Genomic DNA, 15,426 nt, shown 5'->3' with positions numbered 1-15,426 from the left:
ACCTTGGGAAAGCGCTCTTTGTAAACGTGATTCATCATTACAATCTCATTATCAAAGCTGCCGCATGTCCGACCAGGGCTGGAGGAAAAACACATTTCATAAAAATCACTCAATTTCTTCATTATAGCACGATCATAAGCAATTTTAAAAAGACTAATAGTTCAACGGAAAGCAGAGAAAACACAACAAACGTATCAAATGCCACTGGCTTGGACTCAATTACATGGGTGTCCAGAAGTGTGGGGCTCACAGCACCAACCTCACATCAACATACTGTTTGTTTAAAAAAAATGGCACGTTTCTATGTTTCTCAGCGGCAGGGACAGGAAGACTAGTCAGGATCGAGGGAAAGATGAACAGAGCATAGTACAGAGAGATCCTTGATGAAAACCTGCTCCAGTGCACTCAGGACCTCAGACGGTTCACCTTCCATCAGGACAACGACCCTAACCACACAGCCAAGACAACGCAGGAGTGGCTTTGGGATACGTCTCTGAATGTTCTTGAGTGGCCCAGCTAGAGCCTGGACTTAAACCTGATCGAACATCTCTGGAGAKACCTGAAAATAGCTGTGCAGCGACGCTTCCCATCAAACCTGACAGAGCTTGAGAGGATCTGCAGAGCAAAATGGGAGAAACTCCCAAAATATAAGGTGCCACGCTCATAGAGTCATACCCAAGACCCGAGGCTGTAATCGCTGGCAAAGGTGCTTCAATAAAGTACTGAGTTAAGGGTCTGAATACTTATTAAAAATAGGAAAAACAAAATCACATTTTACATAAATCTGCTAAAAAAACTTGTAAAAAACTTTTTTTGCTTTGTCATTATTGGGGTATTGAGTAGATTATTTTTTTTAACTCAATTTCATTAATTTTAGAATAAGGCTATAATGTAACAATGTGGAAAAAGTCAAGGGGTCTGAATACTTTCCAAAGGCACTATGTTGATGTAGTGCTGGAGATGATGAATATGAAGTAGAGTTTTCCCTTTGTTAATAAACCAGGACAGTCGCATCAGTTAAAAATATTAAGGTTGTGGGGATCCCCATAACCGTAAAAAAGATCAACATTTGTCCAGGACACCATTTCATAATTGTGGCTGACTGACACGTTTGATTTGATAAAGAAAAACTTGGTCACATGCGCCGAATACAACAAGTGTAGACTTTACAGTGAATTGCTTACTTACAAGCCCTTAACCAACAGTGCAGTTCAAGAAGAGTTAAGAAAATATTTACCAAGTAGACTAAAATAAAAAGTAACACAAWAAGATTAACAATAACGAGGCTATATACAGGAGGCACCGGTACCGAGTCAGTGTGCGGGGGTACAGGTTAGTTGAGGTAATTTGTACATGTAGGTGGGGGTGAAGTGACTATGTATAGATAATAAAACAGCGAGTAGCAGCCGTGTACAAAAAGGGCAGGCGTTGGGGGGGGGGGGCAATTTTTTTTGTAAATTGATGCAAGCAGAGACTTGTGATTACATCCAGCCATCCAATCTCAGTCGTCAATAGCTTTATGCATAGCAGATGCAAAAGCATTCACCTCTGTGTATAGATWCGAACCTAAACCAATGTGAAAGAATTGTGAGTGAGAAGCAAGTCACGAWGCAAGTCACTAAGCAAATCATGACAATCTCAGTTASCCAGAAGTAAAATTATGTTGCGAAAGTCTGTCATTTCTTGTTTTACATCTTGGGAGAATAGCGTTAACAATTGTGATTACCTTTTTGCAAAGAAGCTAAGTCTCCTCCCTTGCAAACAGAAACTCTCAGCCAATCCCCTCCCTTCACTAWATTTCACACGTGTTTATCATGGCCAAAAGCACATTTTTGTTTTCATACATTTTTTTACAATACAGCCAATTTTGACTTTGTGGCTGTGGAATCTAGTGGAAACCATTTATCATCCGCACATGGGCTTGAAAATCCCTGGACCAGTATAAGCACCGCCTTTGCTCAATCTTGAGTTGTCCAAATAAGCAACAAAAACCCCAAACCAGGAACTACTGCTGCTCGTAATCACAATTCTGTGAGCCTTGACAGGATCTCGCCGTTTCGTCAGTCCACGAGAGATTAATCATAACATGAATACCATCCATTTTCCAGTATGTTTTCCCTCAGTAAAAAAACGAAGGCTTATCGAAAAAGTGGATATCTATTTGCAAGGGCTGGGAATTGCCAGGGACCTCACAATACGATATTATCGCAATACTTATGTAAATATTGCGATTTCTCATGATTCTAGATCACACGCACACCTTTGACCGACGTATCAAATTGCGTGGGGAATACGTCGTTTGGAGGGTYGGCACCTTGGGAAGACGTCAGTGAGACAGAATAGAGTTGTGACGTCTGGCCAACGTACAGTATAAACAATGTAGAACTTAGAATGTTGGAATTCTACATACATCTGCAAGACATCTTGAACAAACGCTGTCTAAACTGCATCTTCCCAATGAATCCTGTAGACATCGTGCCTACGTTGGGCAGATGTGTGTGCTATCTGGGAACATATTGCTCACTACATGTCTGCTGCCACTCAAATTTGCATACCACCACAACAGATGATGCAATCTCTATTGCACTCCACACTGCCCTTTCCCACCTGGACAAAAGGAACACCTATGTGAGAATGCTGTTCATCATTGACTACAGCTCGGCGTTCAACACCATAGTGCCCTCAAAGCTCATCACTAAGCTAAGGACACGGACTAAACACCTCCCTCTGCAACTGGATCCTGGACTTCCTGACGGGCCACCCCCAGGTGGTAAGGGTAGGTAACAACATTTGCCACGCTGATTCTCAACACGGGGGCCCCTCAGGGGTGCGTGCTTAGTCCCCTCCTGTAATCTCTGTTCACTCATGACTGCACGGCCAGGCACGACTCCAACACCATCATTAAGTTTGCCGATGACACAACGGTGGATGGCCTGATCACCGACAACGGTGAGACAGCCTATAGGGAGGAGGTCAGAGACGCTACAGAAGGTAGTGCATACAGCCCAATACATCACTGGGGTCAAGCTTCCTGCCATCCAGGACCTCTATACCAGGGGGTRTAAGAGGAAGGCCCTAAAAATTGTCAGCTTCTACCTCCCCCAAGCCATAAGACTGCTGAACAGCTAATCAAATGGCTACCCAGACTATTTGCGTTGACCCCCCCCACAATTTTTTTGTACATATTACCTCGACTAACCTGTACCCCCACACATTGACTCGGTACCCCCTGTATATAGCCTCATTMTTTTATTGTTGCTCCTTTATTTTAGTAAATATGTTCTTAACACTTTCTTAAAACTGCATTGTTGGTACAGGGCTTGTAAGTAAGCATTTCACGGTAAGGTCTACACATGTTGTATTCGGCGCATGGGACAAATAAAATTTGATTTGCAGAGAAACAAGCGAAAGCATGAGAAAATGAGTCATGAAAATGTGCTGAAAACATGTGGCTAACTATTTAAAAATATGTTGTCGTTGTCAAGCTATAGGATGAACAATGCCGGAGTTTTGGCACAGGTACAGCCGACTAGCGCAAGCTCACGGTACCTAGCAAAAACACAAATTCCTATCATTTACAGTATTAAATAACACTAATATGTGAGAACAATACTTTTGGCGAACAAATGTTTYATTTTGTAGTTAATAATAMGGTTAATAAGTTAATAATAAGGTTGSTAGCAACGTGAAATTCGTTGTGGAAATCTGTTGCAGCTCAACTACACTACAAAACCAACAATGCAATGCTCTCTTTAGGCTGGCTGGCTAGCTAGCAAGCAAACGTAGCTACACACAACAATACCAAAGTCAACATCAGCATGTGAAGTAGCTAGTTATATGATCAATGGCTCATTCGAGAGAAGACAACCTTCTGCGTTATGACATTGGACAGTATTGAAATTTTAAATGCATGATAGTCGTTTTCGATCTAAAAGTAGTATTCCTATTAATTTCCAGTGTAGTTTATCGCAATGCTACATMWTACCAGATGGATTTCTGCCTKCTTGAATAGCAATGGCTCAGAGACAAATGAAAACATGAAAYGAGAGATGCGCAAAAACAATATAACATTCAAAATGGGTGAATCTAAGTAAGCATTTCACGGTAAAGTATACACCTGTTGTATTTGGCGCATGGGACAAATACAATTTTATTTTTGGAATCTTTCTTTTAACACTTCAACTGTTGTGCAGATTCATAAATGCMTTAGGAACATCTGAAAAACTTTTATCTGTTGGCGAACGGTCCCTTTAAGTGTGTTGGTGGTCTGATTGGTGGCRTGCCTACCTAAGACTGCGGGAGCGGAGCCTCACAAGGGATGAGGGCTGCCCTTCCTCGTCCGCCAAACTCTCTGTGCTCCGGAAGTGTTTAAACAGGAAATTAAGCTCATCTGCCGTGGGCTGGAAGGGCAGCTGGTGCAAGAGCTCCTGGGAGGAGGAGGAGGACTGGGGGAGGAGAGCGAGAAAGGAGAGAAAGAGAGTTAAAGAAAGGAAAGAAAGAGGTGTGAACGAGACAGATCAGTTTGTGTTGACAAAGTTGTTTTTTTTCTTCCATAAGATGAGGCCTTGATACAACAACAACTAGACTTCTGTAAATATGTGTACATGCAATCAAAGCAGCGCCCTTTGTGAACTCATTATCTAAGTTGATTTTAAAAGTGCTGACAAAACAGTGTTTTCAGGTTAASTCGGCTCTGCAGATAAATGAGATTTGGCTGAAAAGATTTCCCTTTCCATAAGTAAGCTATAACATCACCTTGCCACGTATTATAAGACAATGCATAATGCTTAGTAGCTGAATTGTCTTTGATGCTTCTATAGAGCCAACTAAATGTCTAAGCTAAATTGGATTTCGTGGGACTGCGAACGACATCCTGCATCCAGTTTGGTCTTAAAAAAGGATTCCGTGAGCTTTCAGTGTGTCACCAGAACCAGTATTTGTTTCCACAGTAGCCCAAGGCACAGATGACGGTGTGTATTTTCATTTAAAACCAAAATGCGCAACACGCAGACAGTGGAATTTATTAGCGTCCAAAAGCTTGTGTTTCCCTGAAGGAGGATCATATGACCTTTTCTCCGAGGGAGGAACCGGAGCACTACATAATGGGTTAACTGACACCGGGCAGTGAATGGGGTATTGTGTGGGAGGGGAGGGACTGACCTCACTGCCTAAGCCATAGAAAAATCACAGCCCAGACATAGCGGCCTGAATAGAATGGGCCTCGTTTGTCCGCCGGCTGGGGTGTCTTTCGACAACTCCAAAAAAAGAAAACAATGCCACAAGACCCAGAGACAGACACAGCTGACATATTTAGTTGCCCTCGGTTTGACTTCCTGTATACAGTGCAGTACGAGGAAATGTGCAATGTCATCCAGTACTTGTCTGGCTGGTGATGTACTGTTTTTCCACAGGTCTAGGGTTTATTGTTAACCTGGGTTTACCCAATAGGTGACAAATTATCTTAGGCTGGGGGGGATATATAGCTAGAAAAAAGGGGTTCCAACACACTGAAATGGTGCTGGGAGACAAGGCTAATTCAAAACTAGTCAAGAAAAAACGATTTAGTAAACTGAAATAAAATAAGAAACCTGTTCGAAAAACAAAAACTATTATCTTTGACTCCAAAACGAATTAAAATAAAAACCATTAGGAATTATATTCAAATTTTAGATTTTTTTCTAAACTAATAATCTAATGAGGTTTTCAAGCTTTTTGGAGGATTTAGTGAATATGGTCGGTAAGTGCGGCCAGGAGATGGCCTCAAGCTTTTCACGCCTAGCTTGAGCATCACTATCAACAGGTAGCCAACTTGACTTCTTACATGTACCATTMAAATTCTAAAGGATTAGATTGATTTAAAACATGGATGAAAGTTTCCTTCTACCATATTTTTTTTTAACTTGTCTCGGCACTCTTCCTATTGAATCTAAGACACATTGAGATTGACTTTATAACTGTAATAATAATACATTGACTAAGACACACTTTTTTTATATAACTAGCAAATCAGGTCTGAAAACKAACTAAAAATAAAATGAATTGCAATTTTTTTTTAAACAAAAGGGAATAAAAACAAATATAAAAATACCAAACTATAACAACCTTACAGAAATAACGTTAMGCAGTGCAAAGCAAACAACCAATGCCCCGAGCAACTGAAACGATAAGTGAGGATTTCACTTCAAATTAAGTTATTTTGGGCTTTTAATCATGGGGGTTAATGAATAAATCATTGTACAAGAACTACAAAGTAGTCATTTTCCTAAGTTCCACTCTACCATAACTCCCTCAAGCCAAAACACTTAAGATGGATGAGGAGGGCTTGCGAGGCRTTTCATCAGTATTACTGTTCTCCCATCAGGTGACTCATGAGTCCTGCTCTTACGACTGTCCCCACAGCTGGTTTACATAATTCACAGATGTGCTGAAAGGACACTCAGCTGTTTATAGGGGACACTGCCAACAGACAATATAGAGATGAACATTAAACCCATTCTGTGGTGAACCATCACAGCCACGTCAAGGCCAGGAGACTTAAATCCCGGAACAAGGACAAGGCACACAGAATATCCCGGACAAGCACCTAAAACAGAATATGCAACCCAAGTCACAAAAGGACAGAGAATATCCCAGACGAATCCCCCCCAAAAAGTGATTTAATTTTTGTTTTACATGTGCCTCGTCTTCCCTGGTTCCTGTTTAGCGATCTTCTACAGTATAAAATGTCTTACTTGGACTTACTTACTATTACTAACCTTAAATACTGAACTTAACAGCCACATGTCCTATGAGTCTACTGTACAAGGTGGTGTTGCTACATAGACATTTGATTGACAGCTATATTGAGTATTGACGACACGGCAAAAAAAAAAAAAAAAAAAAAAATCCCTTGCTGGTCTTCGAGGAAGAAGGGCTTAAATATTTAAATGAGGACCACTTACAGACACTGAGGAGCTGGGGGGGTTGGTTCCATAGCCAGACGAGGGAACGGAGGCCACAGACCATCTCCGCCCATCCGCTCTGGAAAGACATGGCGCTTGTGAGTGTTTCAATCTCTTACACATCCTCTTGAGAGTTAATCACGAAGCACTACCAAAAGCTGTTTAATATGTTTAAATTAAGTATCATTTAAAATTGACACAACTGTTTTCCTACCTTTCAGTGCGGGCCAGGTGACTGGTTCATCACATTATGACAGACAGGGAGACAGACAAAAACAAACAATCAGGTAAAGGTAAACGTAAAGCAGTCAGAAGCTCACAGACTGGAGTCAAGGTTCTGGACATCAGGCTACATCTGAACAGCTGATAACAGGCAACAATGCTATCAACACATTGGCACCTGCCTAATGAGTCATTTCACACACACACCACATTGCACTACGCTTCAGCTCAATCGCTTCGGTTTATATCCCAGCCAAATCTCCCACCTCAACACAACTCACTGAAACTTCTTTGTTTACCAAATGTGATACGCCATGTTGACAGACATGTTACTTCGGGGCCCATTTCCCCTCCCCATTTCCCTGATAGGTTTAAGGATGGAGTCGATCCATAATGGCATGTGTGCCACAATATTCCTCATGCGTCAGGTTAGCGCCTTGTACAACCAGCTTGACTAACATGTCGACAAATCAGGTCGGACTTAATGAGATTGGGGTTTCTGTGGGTATCAGGGCAAGGATTAGTCGGCTGGAATATGTCCCTTTCTCTTCATATCTCAGATGTATTATTAAACCTTTCCAATCACAGGACCCGTCAATCCCGTACACGGGTTGAAAATGGCAGATTTTGTCATTGATAAACACCTAAATTGGAACGCAGTGGCTGTACAGTATGCTATATATGAAGTCAGAACTCAGGTTATCCACTTCACAGCGCTGTATGGGTTTTGACTGACGTTTAACTTGAGCACAACAAAAAGATACACCCATCCCTCCCGCTAATTGGGCTACTTTTGCACATTTGTTGTTGTCCCAGTGAGGGAAACGCTGCGAATCGAAAGGAGTCGATGTCTTCTGACAGATGAGTCATTGAAGATTATTATAAACACCACTTTGATGTCGTACACACAAAAACCACACCCCCACGAGTCCAAATGTGCACTTAACAGTTACATATTCGAAAACGCATGTCATTTACAATATCAACGTTTATGATCGCTGTGTTTGATCCACAGTTCCAAAGATGACATGCGTTATACCCTGGCTTGTCCTGRACACAATGAGCCCGTTTGTCGTATTGTGAAGAACATTTGTCGCAGAACACGCACTTGAACGCACTCATGACTCCATTCTTTGCGCACCAAAATTACAAATCGGTTGGTCTGAAGTGCCTTTCGAAAGCCTAACGCCGTAAGATTGTATTTTATAGCTGAGGTAGCCATGTTGGAAATATAATAAGCTTTCAAACGACGCCCACCTGAACCAGATTGCGATTTATAATGGAACATGTTTGGATTACAACAGTAAATTGTATACACACTATAATTGTGCGATGGTGGGGATGCAGGGCTGTGTTCCAAACACTTCCTCAAATGGCAAAGCTAGGAGCTTTAAGGCTCTTTCCTTGAGTCATAAAAAGGTGCATTGAAATCACTTAGGAACTTTGCACAGTTTGATCCATTACTCAAACACCCGTAATCGTTTTTTCTGATCTTATTCTCTCCCCATAATCTCCAAAGTGTTCCCTTTCAATTGCTACCATAGTCATGCGTATGCTTTTTATAACTGTTAGAAACATTTACATTTGGCTCTATCGATATAGGCCAATTTCCACGAGTGTAAGGGGTTAATAAGTGATATTATTTAATATTAAGGTACCATACCGCTGGAGAGGAATGGAAAGGGAGGCTGTTTTGATGTGCAATTTTTTTTTTTTTTTTATCAATACCCGTGTACAGAGGTTTCTGGGTAAGCCAAAACAATGGGAGAATTATGCGATTAGATTTGTTTATTTATTTAACTAGGCAAGCCAGTTAAGTACAAATTCTTCTTTACAATTACAGCCTAGTGTACAGTGGAGTCCCTTCTTGTTTCACACGGTTAAACATTTGCTTTAGTACATTAATAAAAAACACACTTGGTTGCAGCGCCTGGAAAATGTGGACATAACCTGGGAGCTTTCCACCATAACAAAGTTCCGGTAACAGCTTTGATTGAACGATACCCATGGCACCCATTTTATTGTGTGTCAGTATTACTCGCATGGTGTTGTTTACGTGCCTAAATAATTGCATGCACAACAGACTGCAATCTATAAGTAGGACAAACAGACTGCAATCTATGAGTAGGACAAACAGACTGCAATCTATGAGTAGGACAAACAGACTGCAATCTATGAGTAGGACAACAACTATCCCAACTCAACACCTTACATAGTGCAGCCACAGCATCTGGGAAACCTCAGTAAATTTAGCGGTGTCATGTAGTAAGTTAACGCAAACTTGCGCACGGCTAAAATGTTCCGTGTGATTTCCCCCCTCTTATCTTTAAGGCTTATGGTACGGTACAGTGATACTGTACCATAAAAGGCTTTAACCTCACCGTCCTCAAGCCTGACTGGGTTGCACTGTTGACCACTGAAGTGGATGATTGACTGTGAGCAAGCCCACCACTGGATACAACGTGAAGCATGATAGACTCGACATGAGACTCGACATGAGGCTCTGCTTGTAACACATCATAATGGCAGCCAGAGCATGGGCACTGCATAGTGACTCTCCCTTTAAAATTGCACTGATAAATAACAAGTCCCATGTCCCGCGAGTGCCCCTAGAGCCATTCGTCTGGCTTCGTTCTAAAGCACGGTCCTCCTCATTAATAGGAGTTTTTTGATGCATTGGCTGTGGTCATGGGAATGATGGAGGTTACCTACTGTACCAAACCATCTTGTTCCTATGCAATTATGGGAGGATCTATCCTTTTTGACACTATATGATTTGCCATTTATTTCTATTGGCCACCAAATAATCTGAAACACAACCAAAACAAACGGCAAATGAATCCAAGAAATGTGTCACAAGCTTGATGTAGTCATTGCGTGCTGGGAATATGGGACCAAATACTTAACTTTGTGCTACTTTAATACACATAAGTGAATTTGTCCCGATACTTTTGGTCCCCTAAAATGGGAGGACCATGTACAAAACGTGCTGTATTTTCTAAACGGTTCACCCGATATAATATCCTCAAATTAAAGCTGACAGTCTGCACTAACCTCAGTCATTATATCATTTCAAATCCAAAGTGCTGGAGGACAGAGCCAAAACAACAAAACATTTGTCACTGACCCAATACTTTCGGAACTTCAATAACACAGCCAAATTAAAAACTAAATTGCTTCAATTAAACTGAATTTACTGAAAGGAAGACAGGATTTTTTCTTACCTGCGTGCAAACTGGAAGTTGGCGGTGGCACTGGCAGAGACATTTCTGGGGCTTTCTTGGGGACTACTTCCAGCTGAAACAACAATCAGACTGTCWGAGTTTTATCACTGGGACACGTTTTCTAATCATCAAGAAATAGGCCATGTTACTATAACTGCAGTCCGCTGTCATTCTCGGGAGCTGATGGCGCACAAGTAAATGCAAAGAAATCGGTCTCAGGCGGAACTCAATTCAATAAACTCAACGCATATTTACGAGCATGTGGTCTGGAGAGGACAGGGTTTTTGTGACGGGCCTAACTCATGCTCCTTTGATAAGTCTCAACTCCATCCGTAGCACTTTTATTAACTGGGGTTGCCATCCCGATTTGTTATGATGAAAATAAGCCTGACTGTCCGCTTGTTACAATGGAAGAGGATAACAAGTCTCAGATTTACTAAGTCCTCCACTGGCTCACAACCAATAACCATGAAGGAAGCCTTTCTCTCTTTCATGTGAAGTATATTTCATGTTATTCCCCTAAAGCGATACAAAACCCTCTGGTTTCGCAGTAGGGAGATCGTGATCTGTACATGAACGTCTTCGGTAACTTCAGCTTCAAAACAGAAGCCAAACAGTAATTTGAGCTTTGTCAGCTCAGCTGCTGCGTTTTCATTTGACTGAGAAAACTCTGAACACATATCATGTGGTTAGCTGTGTCTGTGTGCATTGTGCTCTGCTGGCACAATGCACTGGAAAGGCCTGATTGGTCTGCTATCTCTAATGTCACATGTTGATTGGTTTGCTATGTGTTTATCGCATGCTGGTCTGGTATCTCTATCGCATACAGGGTGCAGTGGAGAGACGGCTCACAACAACACCTACCTGTGGCAAGGGGGAGAGGCGAGAGTGGTCGGGAGAGTGACGGCGAGGGGGTCCCGACCGCCAGACCCCTTTTGCTGTTACGGCAACTGTGGAAAAAAGGGAGAGAATTGCTTTGTGACACATTAAAGTAGTGGAACGTAAACAGAGTTGTGAAATTGGGGCTTGAATGCAACATGCAGGTGTTACGAATATTTTGCCTGTATGATACAGTACATACTTTCACCACAAGTTCTGAGAACTCATGATACAGCAGATTTACCATTCAAATTGTGTCGGAAAATAATTTGGACCTTCTGTTTTTGGCTTATAGTTCCCCATCACAATCTAGGCAGGGCAGTAATGACCTAATTTGGTTGAATTGGACAATTTAGATAAACCCAAATTAGTGAGCTCAGCAGTCCATTGGTTAAAAACCATCTCTGTTATTGGAGGGCTACAGTGCCTGCAGGGTGTGTACCCACCAGGCTCCATGGCCAGGGGGAGATTTACAGAATGGAAGGAACTCATTTTCAGTTTGTTTGTTTTCGGAGATGACGGATCCCCAGCCCCCATTGTTGACGTTGGGCTGCCACTAATATCAATACCATCTCGCTGCCAGTGACCTAAAATAATTGAGGAGCTCAGACGACAACTGAGTCTGACATTTCTGGGTTGGCATGGAGATCAGATTACAAAAGATGCCCCTTGTAATAAAATGTATTTCATGAATCTATTAATTCATTCAACTTTGGGGAAATCAAATCACAATCAAAACACTTAGAGGCAATGGAAATGATTTATGTCTCAGTCTAAACAACCCGTATCGCTAGTAGGGACTTTACCCAGTTCCATGCATAAGGAAGCCAACTGTAAAAGAAAACAGGCAGGTTTGTCATGAACAGAGATTGTGGTGAATGCTTTGGCTGTTGACACTGCTGGTGTTAGCGGTCAGGYGCACCTTGAGGTTTTTCCCCATCCACCGACAGGGTTTTTAAAAAACGTAGTAGGCTATGGTCAAACATGTAGGCTACAGACATTTACTGAATCGCCAATGTAAGCTACTGCAAGTATAGCGAAGAGAATCATTGTACCATCTAAACAACTGAAATATATTTTCCATAACCAATACTATTGTATTTTCAGCTGGTGTACAAAACAGAAAGTTAAACACACAAAAAAAAACTTAAGCACGGGAGGCGGAGAAAAAGCACACAGAACAGATCTGTGAACTGACCTCAAAAAACAATAATAAGTCAGATCGCCCCAGATCTACCACTTCTTAGACTTGCTTTCAATGAGAATGACATATCTATAACTCACAACTGTGAATTTGGTCAGGTCGCCCCAAAAGTTACATATTGCAGCTTTAATGCACAGAGCTTTTGCTCATTTGCGTAGCTAATTGTTTAATTTATTTAGACCCAGCGTTTATTTGAAAAAGGCGTTTATTTGCTGAAATGTGTGCCGTTGCCCAGCTATTAAAAGGTAAATTATACAGTTTTGCTTTATATTTCAGCCTGGTCTCATACACTAGATGTAACATAATAAATGAGAATCTAGGAAATTAGTATGATATGGTTACATAAGACAGAAGGTTACTTAAGGCAAAAACAAAAAGTTGGGTGGGTGGGCGTAGAACACGAACGTCTAGCAACGCAAAGGTTGTGTTTGAATCTCATCATGGATAACTTTATTATTTTAGCAACTACTTAGCATGTTAGCTAACCCTTAAGCTAACTCTAACCACTAGCCTAGTTAACGTTAGCCACCTAGCCACAACAAATTGGGATTTGTAACATATCATACAGTATGTATCAAAAACTCATAACATATATGAAATGGATGATGGAAGTCCACAAATTAATCCTTACCATTACATACAAAATAGATGACGTTGTCCACAAATTAATACATACCATAACAAACTTTAACATATCATATCAGAGGGGTTTGAGCTGTTACCTACACAGTCTGACAAAATCATTTTAGTAGTTCAAAGTAAATAAGGCATACTTTTATGACTACTGAATATCAACTATCAAATCACTTAGATCATGTATTTTCAGGCTCACAAAGCAACTGCTTTCTATCCCTCTAGATCTTGTGTTCTCTCATTCTGTGTCTGTGCTGCACAGAACGGACAAGTTTAAGGGGGCATGTAGTGGATTATGGTCATTGTAGTTAATTACCATGTTTTCTGTGCTAAACTACATAGAATATTTGCCTGTTGGAAACTACAACTCCCTAATACATCGCACAATTCAGACTTGATCTGATTTCTCTACAGAAACTGCACATCAAGTAAAAAAAATTAAAAAAAACGAACGAAATGGAATTAAAATAATTGAACTGAAGTTGGTAAATTAACCAAAAAAATAACAAATGTTAGTTAATCACTCAGCACTACATATCATACTAATTTGAGCATCCCAGATTTCCATGTACTATGTTACATCTACCCCTGAGTCCAGGTTGCATTTTTAGCTCGACTATAGTATAACCTATACCCGTTGCATTCAACTCCTACCCTACTTGGTCCRCTGCCTGCTGGTTTTCTGTTCTACCTGATAATTGCACCCACCCGGTGTCCCAGGTCTAAAATCTGTAGAGGGGAACAATTTTTAAAAAGCAGTGGAACTGGCTTCGATGTTGAGTTTGTGGGGCCTATACTGTAATGAACAAGTTGTGAGCCTTCTGCATGAACAACACTGTGTCCCCATGGACAGCTGCTGCTTCTATAAGACAATACATAGGCAACAATAACCGCATAGTCTACAATGGCCACGTTTCTCTATTGGAAAAACAAAACTAGGGCGGATGTAAACCGACAAATACGGTAGTTGAGACCATAACGCGAAACCATAGTGAACAACATGAAAGCAAAGGCCAATGTGTACTATTGTCGTGAATGGGAAAGTTACTGTTTGAGAAAATCTTAAACAAAAAACATTAAATAAGCGACGTCATTTTAGTCTGTGGTCTGGTGTTGGCATTTTGCATTTCAATTGTCTTAGTCAAAGCAATAGGCTAAACTGCGCGGGTCCCATCCATAAGTCTTACACTATCACTGATTTAAATAGTTTGACAAATCAGATAGAAGAAAATCAAATTACCTTTTCGATCTTTTCATCATGGCCCCAGTCACAAAACTTGTTTTGTAGCTGGGCAAGACTGTCCAGTAGTAATTCTGATCAGACATGATGAATTAAAGCGATACAAAGTGATACTTTTAATCAAATTTCGTAAATGTCCACTATCTCTTGAGAAACATAATTGTTATTTCCTCGGAAAGCACTCGGAGTCCGAAACCAAAAACTCCGACAATGGTTAGCACTATTTGACTGCATACCCGTGGCAGTTCAGGCAAGAAAGCAACCGTAAATGATGCCGTCATCGCTTTATTTCTTCCCTGTGAATTTTCGCGCACTACATTACAAGAATTTCGCGCGCATCATCAATATTTCCAAATCTCCAAAACTGATAAAAACTTCCCAGAAACAGCTAATAATTGTACAGATAATTGTGTCAACCCATCGGTTGGAGGAGGGATTGCCGCGGATGGGAGGAAGTTGTCATTTGGGGATTGTTGCGCTCACATGAAAGTTTGCTCATGGGTTTTACATCGATTTGAATGTCATTGACCACGTTTACATCTATACCAATATCCAGTTATTACTCGGGATAATAAAGTATTCTGTTTTTGAGTTGACGCATATAAAACATCTTATCCCGTTTACAATAACCCGACAAATCTTGAATCCCGTTTATGAGAAACCCGGATAAGATGCCCGCTATAAGCTGATTTTAGACGGGATACTGTGACATGTCGACACCTTATCCCGTTTACTGTTGTTTKTCACGGTCTGCGCAGGCTCAGTTTCGCATATCATGGGTGTGGTGTGATGAGTTGTCATCGGATTGTCAAACAAATCACTTTAAAAAAGTAGGCTATACATGCCGCAGTTTGATCCGCCATAATAATGTATTTTTCTGATACCCGTACTGGACCGTATAGCCTACTAGCTTAGGCTACTTTCACCCCTTATTTATCTAAGTTTCCACTTATAATTTCCAACATTAGGTAGTCAATTTGTCAACTAGGCTATAGTTAAATACATGCAGTTTCTCTTCTGTTATAACTTATTGCCCCAGAAGACTAAATAAAGTAGTGTTCACCAGAATAATGTCTTACATCG

At 41.0% G+C, this 15,426-nt stretch overlaps 1 protein-coding gene across 6 annotated transcripts in view; it reads right to left on the bottom strand.

Moving 5' to 3' along the window:
* The window catches only part of LOC111956597 (microtubule-associated serine/threonine-protein kinase 3-like), a 48,768-nt gene that overhangs the window by 27,098 nt on the left and 6,244 nt on the right, over positions 1 to 15,426 (bottom strand). For 4 of the 6 annotated variants that reach the window (XM_023977094.2, XM_023977095.2, XM_023977097.2 and 1 more), the window contains exons 1-7: positions 14,344 to 14,795; positions 11,252 to 11,337; positions 10,388 to 10,460; positions 7,156 to 7,176; positions 6,942 to 7,020; positions 4,288 to 4,445; positions 3 to 78 (exon numbers count right to left, since the gene is read on the bottom strand). In XM_023977094.2, the coding sequence (XP_023832862.1) occupies positions 3 to 78; positions 4,288 to 4,445; positions 6,942 to 7,020; positions 7,156 to 7,176; positions 10,388 to 10,460; positions 11,252 to 11,337; positions 14,344 to 14,429 (579 nt within the window). In that variant the 5' untranslated portion in view covers positions 14,430 to 14,795. Of the gene's footprint in view, positions 1 to 2; positions 79 to 4,287; positions 4,446 to 6,941; positions 7,021 to 7,155; positions 7,177 to 10,387; positions 10,461 to 11,251; positions 11,338 to 14,343; positions 14,796 to 15,426 lie in introns of those variants that run through there. The other 2 variants (XM_023977096.2, XM_070436807.1) reach the window with 1 other exon arrangement.

Source organism: Salvelinus sp. IW2-2015, linkage group LG32 (assembly GCF_002910315.2).
Source record: "Salvelinus sp. IW2-2015 linkage group LG32, ASM291031v2, whole genome shotgun sequence".
Lineage (NCBI taxonomy): Eukaryota > Metazoa > Chordata > Actinopteri > Salmoniformes > Salmonidae > Salvelinus > Salvelinus sp. IW2-2015.
This window is presented reverse-complemented; position numbering and strand designations above follow the sequence as displayed.